This window comes from Hirundo rustica, chromosome 2 (assembly GCF_015227805.2).
Source record: "Hirundo rustica isolate bHirRus1 chromosome 2, bHirRus1.pri.v3, whole genome shotgun sequence".
Taxonomy (NCBI): Eukaryota; Metazoa; Chordata; class Aves; order Passeriformes; family Hirundinidae; genus Hirundo; species Hirundo rustica.
Genome location: NC_053451.1, coordinates 33,800,615 through 33,811,583, shown reverse-complemented (window position 1 = coordinate 33,811,583; position 10,969 = coordinate 33,800,615). Strand labels below are relative to the sequence as shown.

The window sequence follows — 10,969 nt, the reverse complement described above, 5'->3', positions numbered from 1 at the left end:
ACTTCAAGATTAAGCTCAACAGTGTCTTAGTGCCAAAGAGGGAAATACTGCTGTACCATTTATATGAGCTGGGGACAGGAATACTGGTTGTCCACAAAGTGGAAGAACTTGGAGTGCAACTACCAGCAGGAAAACCGTCAGTATATTTGCAGTTACCTGATCACCCTTCAGATGAGGTAAAGAAGGAAAAGACTGCACTTGGTTTGTGTACAACACCCCAAAGCACCACACAAGCATGACACAATGCTGCCATTTTTCATCTTGTAATTTTTTCCACTTTAAATGCAGTTTCAAATAAGTATTTCTACATGGAACACTGATTTCTTGTTGCAGCCAAGCACTTCAGTTAAATAAACCAACATGCAGAGTAGTCATTTTCATTGATTTTAATTTTAAATACTGTTCAAGAGTAATATAAAAGTTACTAGTTTGTCTATTTAGACTAATCGTTGTTTGGGTTTTTTCCCTTTTTCCCCCCCGAAAATCTTCAGTGGAGCTATTTGATGCATCTTTCAGGTAACACTTTAGAAAGAACTCTAAATGACAGAATTTAAGCTTATGTTTTCCAAAAGAGAGGGTTCTGTGTCAGACGTCTCTGGAAGTTTTCATACCTAGAAAAATAAAAAAAAAAAACAACCAAAAAGTAACAGCTGTTACATATAAAACTGTATTTTTAGAAAAGGCTACAAATAATTTAGTCTATTAGAGAACATGATAAATTACATCTACTTCACACCAGGAAACCAGCAATCCCAAATCCATTTGCATATCTAGAATATTCGTAGTTAGACTTGTATATTTCATCAAGATGAATTTCATTTAAGCGGTATCCCAGAGGAGACTCATTCAAGCTTAGTAAAATTGTAAGTTAATTGAGATTGGATACGAGGAAAATTTTCTTCACTGAAGGGGTTGTCAAGCACTGGAAGTGGTGGAGTCACCATCCTTGGCGCTGTTTAAAAGAGGTTTGGACATGTTTTATGGGCCTTGGGCTTGCGGTGCACTTGGCAGCAGGAGGTGAATGGTTGGACTCCATCTTAAAGGTCTGTTCCAACCTAAACAAGTCCATGAATTGTAAGTGGTTGTTTTATGCATAACATTTTCTGGGCTAGGAAATCAAAGTCTGGGCAGGTAGAATATGAATCTGAGGCTGGATGGTGATGTTTTAGTAAAATCAAAAGAGGAAATGTAATTCTCTAACACATAATGCAAACATATGCACACATGCTGTCCTAATTTTACTTTCCATACTCACAAAAGCTAAACATAAACAAACTGAACATCAGAATTCACGTTTGACAAACAGTGAAGAAATAGACAAAATATACAATTTCTGTGCCTTTCTAAAAGAAAAGAAAAAATAGAGAAGACTGTAGGCTTTGGGCCACAAAAGTTAAAATCCCTCTTTTAGTCCTCACAAACCCAAAATATAAGGAATCAAAAGGTGCTGCCAAATGAAACCACAAAATGTTCTCCTGTACCTCATAGTTCATAGCCCAGCTCAAGTGAGAAAAGACTGAAGGGTTTTAAACCACTTCAGCCTCACCCAGGCACTGAGCAGTCTCATCAGAGACTCTACCCACAGGCAGTTTATGGAGTTTGTAGTTACCCTCTAAACACAAGGCATCCGCACCAAATTACACTCCCAAACAAAAGATACAGCTCTCATCAACTGCTGGCACATTCATGAGATCTTACTAATGATAAAACTGTATTCAGACAGTCTGAAATACTGATTAAAAAAGGGCTTAGGTTAATACTGCAGAGGCTAAATAAATAAGGCCAAACTGATAGGAAAGACATCTTCAGATAACCTGAAGGATTGCCTGCAGTTCACAATTTATCTCCAGATTACACAGGCTATCCCCAGACAGTTATTAAACCACTCCCTGCAAAACAACTTCCAGAAGGACTTGTGTAGTTACACTCAAGGGTCTTGGTGACAGAACCAGGTCAACTAGTAACGTGATTTTGTCACCTCTCACATATTCTTAAGTAAGACAACTATGCTGGGACTATGTCTAGGAAGAGACCAAATAAAACAAATAAGCACAAATGGACAAGTATCAGCGTGCTCTGTCTTCCCACAGCTCCAGAGCATTTGCATTATCAGCAACACAGTGCAAATGCACGTATGTCAAAGGCAACTTTTTTAAAACCAAAAAAGTTTCATTGGTTGCATAGCACTTTTCTAACAACAACAAAAAGCTGATAAATAAATATAAAAACAGTGGGCAGGACCTTTCTATACTAGAAACAAACAACAAGAATTTTAGAACACTTCTGCATCATCTCACTGAATAGCATGACAATAGCTCAGTGCTTAGAAATTATGGCCTAATGCCTAGAAAAAAGAACATTTGTTACTAGAGATCACTGCTATTACCATTTCAGAACTACATTTGCAGGAATGAAAGCTTCAGAAGGATTTGGGGTCATCTGTGCCTGAGTAACAGCAAACGAGGAAGCAAAGTTATAGAAATTATCCAACATCTTCTGAGTGAACTGAAAAAAAAAAAAAAGAAGAGATATTTTAAGGAAGTTCTTTCTCCAATTTGAATTTTTGTGTAAAAGTTTGGCAGATATACAGGTCCTACATGAAGTAATTTGAGCATTGTCATCTAAAACACAGTGGGAAAGTGGATATAGTAGGTTCAGAGACAATTATCAAAACATCCTAAGCTTCAGTCTTGTCCTCAGATCCATCTGGCATCCAGAAATCACTTTAAGACCTTCACTTGCCCTCTCCCTGCTCAATTTCATCCAACTGGGTAAACAGCTTTGGGAAGAACGTTTTCTGTTTGTGACAAAGAAGTGATGCAGTGACAAGAGCTGTCCCTCTCCACCAAACTGAATAATCACAACTCCAGACTGATTATTTCCAGCTCCCAGAAAAACACTTGTTAAACACTTGGAAAAGTCTGCAATCTGTCTAGTTACAACTCATCAGACTCCAGTGCAATTTCCTTTAGCACTCCCCACAGAAGGACTGCTGTCCTGGCATCTTTTACTACAAGACCTTGTGGGGAAAACACCTAAAGAATACATAGGGCACTCTTAAACTATAGAACTAGGAAAGAAAAGAGTGAAAGAGAGGCCAAGGAATAGCAAGCCCTGTGTGCAGAGAATGAGGCTGTAGGACATTCCCAGCCAGTTCACAAATCTACAAGGCTACGGTACCTCCTTATTTCCCCTATCCTTTAAAACAAACAAACAAACCAACCTTATGCCCTGTTTTGGTGGGAGAACAAGGACTTTTCATATAGAAAATTTCAGAGACAACGAAATGATGCAGGAAAACATAGCCTGAATTAATAAATGCAGAGTCTTGTGCTCCCCTCTGACAAAAGGAGCAGAAGAAATCATATCCCTACCCTCAGTCTCACTCCACTCACATGCAGAACTCTATGGGTTTGTCCTACTTCTTTTTTATATACAAGTTCATATCCATAAAAAAAGACATATTCAATCATAAATCTTCATAAAACTGACTAGAAATGTAATAGGAGAGCAACTCCTTAATTTAGGGTAGCAATAGATGATTTTGGCATTAAAAAATTACTTTTTTTGCTATAATGTAGCAGTTCCAAAGAGCTGCTGTCAAATATTAAATGAAAGCCATTAGTTATTGACAAATATGCTCCCAGTCATATATGGCCTTCCTCTGCAATCTACTCCATCAAAGGTTTCCTTCCACTTTGACCTCACACATTTTCTCTGTAGGATTAAGTAGTTCTTCACCCTTGGATTAACTGCATTCCTTGAAGGCAATTACAGTTTCAGTTAAGATGCTCACAGTTAGATGCTGCTCTTTTTTTAACAGAAAAATTCACTTAGCTGAAAATAGCATTTGTAAAAATGTTATGCACTCATCAGGTACTTGTGGTTTTTGTTTTTTTTTTTTCTTTAAATACTACTGCCAGAAAAATCCATGAGCCACCTTGCAAATAACCTCACGTGGCACGTTATTCCTCATAGCTTAACTACTGCTATAATAAAAATAGGTGGAATCAGAAATAATATTTAGCTGTCCTTTGCCCCTAACAACTCCAGAAATACTCAATGAAGCTCAATTAAAATGTACTATACAAGCTGTTGGTCAACTCCTAGCCAAGGTAACTTTCTGCAAGAAACATTATCTATTTGGAGCTACAATGTGTATAAAGTGCCAAAGAACATCAGCTACAGTATCAGGATTACTGTACAATGACCAGCGCCTGGAAAGAAAGTGAGAACGTAAAAAAGGCCCAAAGAAAAGCCTCACCAACTGCTGAAATGTTAAAAGAAAATGCCAGAGCCATCAGTGTTAGGGAAATCAAGATCCACTATGCAGGTCTAGATTGCCTAGGACTGCTGTTAGATTGCCAGAGCTGGCTGAGGATTTCCAGAAGTTCAAACTAATGGACAGGCTGGGTTAAAAAATGGCACATATTGTAGCCCAAGGCCTGATCCACAGAGAAGGCACTGGGGAAAAACAAATAAAAATCTTTCTGTGTGAAAGGGCATAATTCTGTAGTTCTGCAGAGCTACATCAGAAGGATTTCTCCAGGGACGGTAGCACACCTGAATATCTCTCTGCATCCATGTCCACATTTGCCTTAACTTGTGAGTAATTTTTGACCATCCCTGCAAGTCTACGTACTGATGTTTCAGCACCTACAAATAACCAGAGATCCATTCTCTCTTACATGTATTTAGTCATACCTACTCCTATAAGAAGTATCATAAATAATTTTACAGTAGGGTGACATTGACACAAGTGAATCTCTTGGCCTCATGCCATTGAGCATGCAAATTCAAGTCTTTCACGGGAGACAGTCTTTCGGTGTAAGAAAAAGCAATTTCATGGGATCAAAGCATCCAACCAAATGATTTGACAATTATTAGGTTGGTTACAATCCTACTGCCACCCCCAGCAGCACCCCCTACCCACTCCCCAATTTGTGCTTCATGTGCTCAATGAGACTTCCATAGAACAGAGAATTCCTGAAAGCGGAATGTCCAGGCTACCTCCGTGAATGAATCTACTGATGACACAGCAGCACTTGCAACAGGAGTCTGCTGGGCCAGGTTCTCCAGCAGTTCCACTGAGATTCCAATCTGAGCCACTGTTGGCGTCTGTGGGAGGTTCATGGCACCAAAGGGATGTTGACTTCCCTTCCCTGAAAGCACCACGAACAGCACACGTTAGGTTTGGCACACACGTAAAGGCTGTGTAACTTAAACCACCGTGTTTCTCCTGTAGAAGGCATTCCCCAGCTCCCACCAGAGGGATCTCCCTATCTCAGGACATGCAGAAAAACCACAGTCCAAGCACAGGCACAAGTACACACAAGCACAGCAGATGGAAGGGTGCGATTGGAACACTTAAAAAGCACAAGAGATCATAAGGACATTTCTGAAAACCAGAAAAACATGACTTTACAGCTCCCTATGAAGTAAATGGATTCAAGAGGGAATATGATCAGTGAAAGACAGCAGAACCTTTCTCTACAGGAACCAAGCTTTTAATTCACATTTTGGCAATTGCAGATAAACAGGAAATATGCAGCACTGCTGCAGTTGTTTGATTCACTCATTAGAGCCAGGTTCTAGTGACTCTGCTCTGAAAAAGCAGAAAGCACTAGTTTTTGATCCATCTCACTCAGGGATGGCTGGGCAGCCCGAGGTCTCATCTGAACTGCTAAAACCCACCAAAAGCAGCAAAGGTCAAAGAAATAGTCACAGAAAAGAAAGGCCTCTGACTTTGCAAGTGCCACAAAGAAAACAAGGAACCATCCCCAAACTGCACGCCACAAACACAGGCATCATCCCAGCTCTCTGCCCTTACTTCTGACCTTTCTCAACCCGTACTTCCAGTCCCAGCTTCAGCTGTCTCTACAGACACTCAGAGTCACTTAAATCATGTACTCTCCTATCAGCATCTCTAAAGAAAAATGCAGGAAAAGGTCTGTGGGATCACAATGCTATCAGTAAACAAATACTAATATTGCACCTGTGTTTGTGGGAACACAATAGTCAAGTACCGTCTTAACACAGAGGCAATGCCTCAGCAGCACTCTCTGGCCTCTCACTAGCAGGAGAAAGCACAGCTAATCAAGAGCTGTCCTGAAGACCAGTCAGCACTATCCTGAGCTGGAGGAAAGACTAATGGAGATGTGACTTAGTCAAAAACTCAGCCAGCAAAAACAGTCTGACAAGTTGAACTGAGATCAAGACTGAAGACCTCAGGAACTTGACCATTCCTCTGCAGAGACATAAGGCACAAAGAAGCAAACAGCCAACCCTTACAGAAAGTACAATCACAAACTCAGCAGCCTTTCAGTTGAAGTGCTAGGCCTCACTCCAGACCCTACAACTGCAATACAGTGCTACCTTAGCAGTAAAGCACTCCTATTAAAATGTTACTTTAACACAGGGTAAATAAGACAGTTCATCTGAAATGCTATTCCTAGAACCTCTTCTGAGAAACGTCATTGCTCAGCATTTGCTGTTGATAGAAGCTTGCTTGATACAAGCTATCAGAAACCAAGTATCAAGTCATTATTAAAAAATCCCAATAGCAACTGAGCTGATACAAGTTTTGCATCTTGTAACATCTTCACCTGAGAAGCTGACATTTCAATAAAAATGTAACATCCTCAAGCAACAGGCTGTGTTACAACGTATGATTACTTTAGACAGTCATGATCCAAACAATAAAACACATCCATTCCATATTCCATTCCCGAGCCATGAACTCCCACGGAACATGGCCTTGGAAAAGATGTCCGCTTGAAAGTGTGAAATAAAAGCATCCATTGTCATCCTTACACCAGGAAAAATACACTCCATGTTTTCCATGCTTGGCTCTTGCAATTAGCATTCCAAACCTTACAGATGCAGAGATAAATAATCAGTACTGAAATACAAGCTCAGGTTTTTGCATTCTCCAACACATTACATCCCCACAGAGCAACTGCTATCAGAAAAGTATTCTTCCACCCGTTTCTTTCCCTCCATTGATCCCTTAATTCAATGATGAGCCCTCATTACCTTTCAGCCTAATCATAGCAAAACCCTTACCCACGTGCAGGCCCCAAATGCAGACATCATACTAGAGCATCACAGCAGAAAAGTCTTTCATGGAAAAGGCTCTGCTGTAACTCTTATCCACTTGTGAACATACTTCCACTAAGTTTGTTTTCTACTTCTACCACACCTTCAGGCGCAACTGAAAACAAAAAAAACCTTACAGTTCCAAGGCAGGGAAAATCTCTAAGCCCCTTCTTTATGAGCAAACAAATGAAACTCTGCTACAATCACTGCTTCCCAGGGAGCTGACTGGGACACACCTTTGGTCTTCTCAGCCAGGTATTTAACCCAAAATGCAGAGTTCAAGTATCAGTAATGTCTCTCAATGATTCCAGCTCTCTGTTACATAGTCTTCTCCAGCTTAAACCTGTTGTTGGCTATGGAAACTTAGATTGTGTAGCTTAGACTGAGTCCACAGTCAGAGCTAAGCTGCAGACAATGGGAATGGCAGAACTCGCTGCTGCTCAGATCAAGCACAGCAGTGCCTCAAGGCACTGCAGATGTGTTCAACTATGTCACTGAGTTCTTCATTGAGAGGAACCCTTACTGGAAAATTATGGCTCATCCTGCAAAAGGCATCTGAAAATGCATTTTCCTCCAAAACTGTCCGAGAGCACACACCAGTGAGTCTTTCAGGCATGAGAAACGTATGCCAAAAGCATCGGTGATATGCTTTACTGCTGCACTAACCACATACCTTTGGGATACACAAAATCACACCCCCCCAAACCCTTCCTGCAGTTACTCCCTCTTCTGAAGAAAGCCTAAATTTTTGAGGAATGTGTATGATCAGAATTCATTTTACTCTGCAGCTTGAGAGCCCTTATCTCCACCATGCTGCCACATCTACGACTGACTCAAAAGAAAGCATCCCATGAATGAATATACATTATGAATGAATGCATTTTACCAGAGCAACCTCAATGCTTAATTAAACAGAGATCCAAGCTCAGGATGTAGACTACATGCAAGCCTATAAAAGATGTGTACTACTTTATCACTGTAACAGTTTAAGCTGCTTGACTGATGTATCTGTCCCTTTCATATGACAAAGGTGTGCCCTTGGAATGTCTCATCATTTTTATAAAGCACACAGCAAACCCCTCATGTATTTAGGAAAACACACAGACAGACACACACCCTTCTGAATGTAGCAAAAGTACAAAAACATTTGGGAAGCTGCTTTCCAATGAGGACACCCTCTATTGGACAATTCTATAGAGCAACTGCCCCTGGCTGTGTAGTGCCAGCTGTCCGAAATCACTGCGAGGTTCTGCCAGGCTCTACTCCCTGCAAAACCTGTCTGTGCTGCAAAGAATACAACTGCTTAGCAGAGGAAGCAGAAAGAAAATGCTGCTGGCATGTCTAGACAAACACCTAAAAACATGGTAGGGAAGTTACAGGCTCATTTTTCCTCTATGCAGAGGACAAAATGTCAAGTCTGCTTCAGAGACTTCCCAGATCAACACCACGCACAAGAGAAAACGAGAGAGAAATATCACAAAGAACAGTAACACACAGACAGTCTTCCACAAAGCTGACAGGCTGCTTCTAGTACTATCTGAAACACAGAGTACTGCCTTTTAAAGTAGCTTTTTGTTCAAAGCAACCTTCATACATTTATGCCTTATGCATTCAGGAACACATCTGTTGCACCGATTGCTATGTTCTACCAGTCTTACCAGATTTCAGACCAGAAATTTTGAAGATGGCACTTGGCTTCTCATTAGTGACAAACCCCAGCAGCTGCCACACTGCCATCCCACTCTGGTCTGGGTAACAAAAATAGACAGATCCTCCCATTCCATCTGGAAATGGTATAGTTCCCAGCATGAAGACCACTACATGGTTGATGTTTTCATAGTCTGGTAAATCAAATACAAATTTGTCTTCAGCCACTTGTTGAGGTGCTGCTTGTACCTAAAGAGAACAAAACTTTTATTAGTATTAATATGGTTTTTCATCTCCATCGGTCTGTGAATTTCCTTTCACAGAAACACACCTAAAGTGGTACATAACAAAAAGTGAGGAACGTACTAGCCTAAAGAGCAAATAGCCAGATAAAAGTCAAACACAGCAGAAGAACAACTGCAAAAAATATTACCAGAAAGACACAACAGTCTTGTTCTACCTGCACTGAACACATATCCCACCCGGGACTACAGGATCAGAATACCTTCGCTCCCCATGTGCGTAGGAGGAAAATAGGGTGCAGAAGAGGTTGCCAAGTCACTAAGAAGTGGCTGTTGACCACCTGGCTGGCACAACCCCAGGATCATGGAAACCTGTTCACATAGGAAATACAATAGACCTTGAGAAAGGCAGCAGAAGGATGGCTAAATGCCAGAGCAAAAGATACCCTCCTCTTTACCCGAGATGCCACATCCTTGCAGCCAAGGCACAATCTAGCCTTAAAAAGCTTCTTTTAAGTTCCCAGCTTGTCTCTGAGGAGACAATATTGACAGGGGGATGGCAAGCGCCTCCCGGCAAGGACGCTGGACAAGGCAGCCGCCTGTGGGGACGCGGGGCAGGAGCCAGCCCAGCGCCGGGCAGGCGGGGCCCCTGCCTGCGGCCCGGGGGGGCCAGGGGCTCTGCGGCAGCTCCACCCCGTCCCCGAGCGGGTTGAGGGCCCCGCCCGGGCCCGGGCAGCGCTCACCAGCCTGCCCGCCACCAGGCAGCCGAACATGGCGGCGGCCGGCGAACCCCTCCAGACGCCTCGCTATTCCCGAGCCTCCATGAGCGCCGTCCCCGGAAAGTCAACACGCCCCCGGCTCACCCCGGCGCCGCCGAGTCACTTCCGCGGCGCCGCCACCGCGGACTACAACTCCCGCCGTGCAACGCGCGGCAGCGCATAGGCGATGTGGGCGGCTCGCGGTGGAGCATGACGGGGGATGTAGTTCTTTCCCGTCACCGCGCTGTTGTGCGCGATGGGCGGGAAGAGGCGGTGCCGCCCGGCGGGGCCCCGGGCCAGTGCCGCCGCTGCCTTAGGGGCTGTGGGCTGGAGTGTTCCCAGCAGAGGTGCCGCGGGGTCCTTTGCCCTTGTGTTTTAGCTAGGCCGAGTTGTAACAAATCCAAGATAATGGGGTCTAGACATGGGATGAAATCAGGCAACAGAGGAAGAAAATGAACAGGGAGACGAGGAGAAGCAGCTCATCTGGCAAATCTCCATAAATTATGATAAAAGTTCCCCTCAGCTCAAAACACAAAGATTATTTTCCAATCTTTGTTTACAGGACGGTTCTCTTGCAAGTTAGTGCAACATAAGCAATTTTGGTGTTTACACAGGTAGTTAAATTCGTGATTCAATCTTAATCGTACCCGTGTTCGTATTTCTGTCACAAATCTTTATGAAAACTCTTCCCTTTTACCATGCCAGTGAGCTGCTATGGACTCTGAAACCTGTGACGGACCCATCTCTGTAGGAAATGTCAGGGTCTTCCCTGCAGCCACATTAGGTGGACCGCTTCTCCTGTGCTCAGCCATCCCAGGCCCCGGGCGCTGCCCCTCTGGCTCATGGCAGAGGTCTGTCACTGGGGGAGCTCCCAGGGTTGCTTTTGTTGCCCCCTTCGTGGCAGTAAAGTTTTAGCAAAGGATTGTGCCGCCTTTCCGAATGCTAGAAACTTGGAACAAAATGAGGACCCCAGCGCCTGTGACCTCAGTAAGCAGCCTGTCCCTTGCAGCGTGTGAATGTGAGGGAATTACGAGAGCAAGACCTATTAAAAATGCTGATGCTAGCTCACAGTTATGGGCAGGATGAAATGTGTAATTCTGCCTGATTAATCTCTTGCATTTAGTAATAAACCCAGGTGTAAAAAGTATTGAGACAATAGTGCAGAAGTGCTTAGTCCCAGGCCTCATTTTGGATTTGAATCTTTGCAAGTGAGTTCTCCGCTTG

General features: G+C 43.0%; 1 protein-coding gene across 3 annotated transcripts; it reads right to left on the bottom strand.

Annotated features, from left to right (window-relative positions):
• Positions 1–247: 247 nt before the first annotated feature.
• On the bottom strand, positions 248–9,852 carry HIKESHI (heat shock protein nuclear import factor hikeshi). Of its 3 annotated transcripts, none has more exons than XM_040055462.2 (6): positions 9,731–9,849; positions 9,251–9,359; positions 8,757–8,939; positions 5,011–5,162; positions 2,387–2,505; positions 248–611 (listed from the first exon to the last, which is right to left on the bottom strand). In XM_040055462.2, the coding sequence occupies exons 1-6, from the start codon at positions 9,758–9,760 to the stop codon at positions 557–559; spliced, it is 648 nt and encodes a 215-aa protein (XP_039911396.1). In that variant the 5' UTR covers positions 9,761–9,849; the 3' UTR covers positions 248–556. The 3 variants fall into 3 exon arrangements, with proteins under 3 accessions (XP_039911396.1, XP_039911399.1, XP_039911398.1); XM_040055465.2 differs by lacking the exon at positions 9,731–9,849 and adding an exon at positions 9,446–9,464 and having other exon boundaries at positions 8,757–8,994; XM_040055464.1 differs by lacking the exon at positions 9,251–9,359 and having other exon boundaries at positions 8,757–8,994; positions 9,731–9,852.
• Positions 9,853–10,969: the final 1,117 nt, after the last annotated feature.

Coding starts and splice junctions, on each gene's coding strand:
- HIKESHI (XM_040055462.2), bottom strand. CDS start 9,760: ATGTTCGGCTGCCTGGTGGCGGGCAGGCTG. Junction 9,360..9,730: donor GCCTGGTGGCGGGCAGGCTG/GTGAGCGCTGCC, acceptor CTATGTGAACAG/GTTTCCATGATCCTGGGGTT. Junction 5,163..8,756: donor AATTTCTGGTCTGAAATCTG/GTAAGACTGGTA, acceptor TGGTGCTTTCAG/GGAAGGGAAGTCAACATCCC.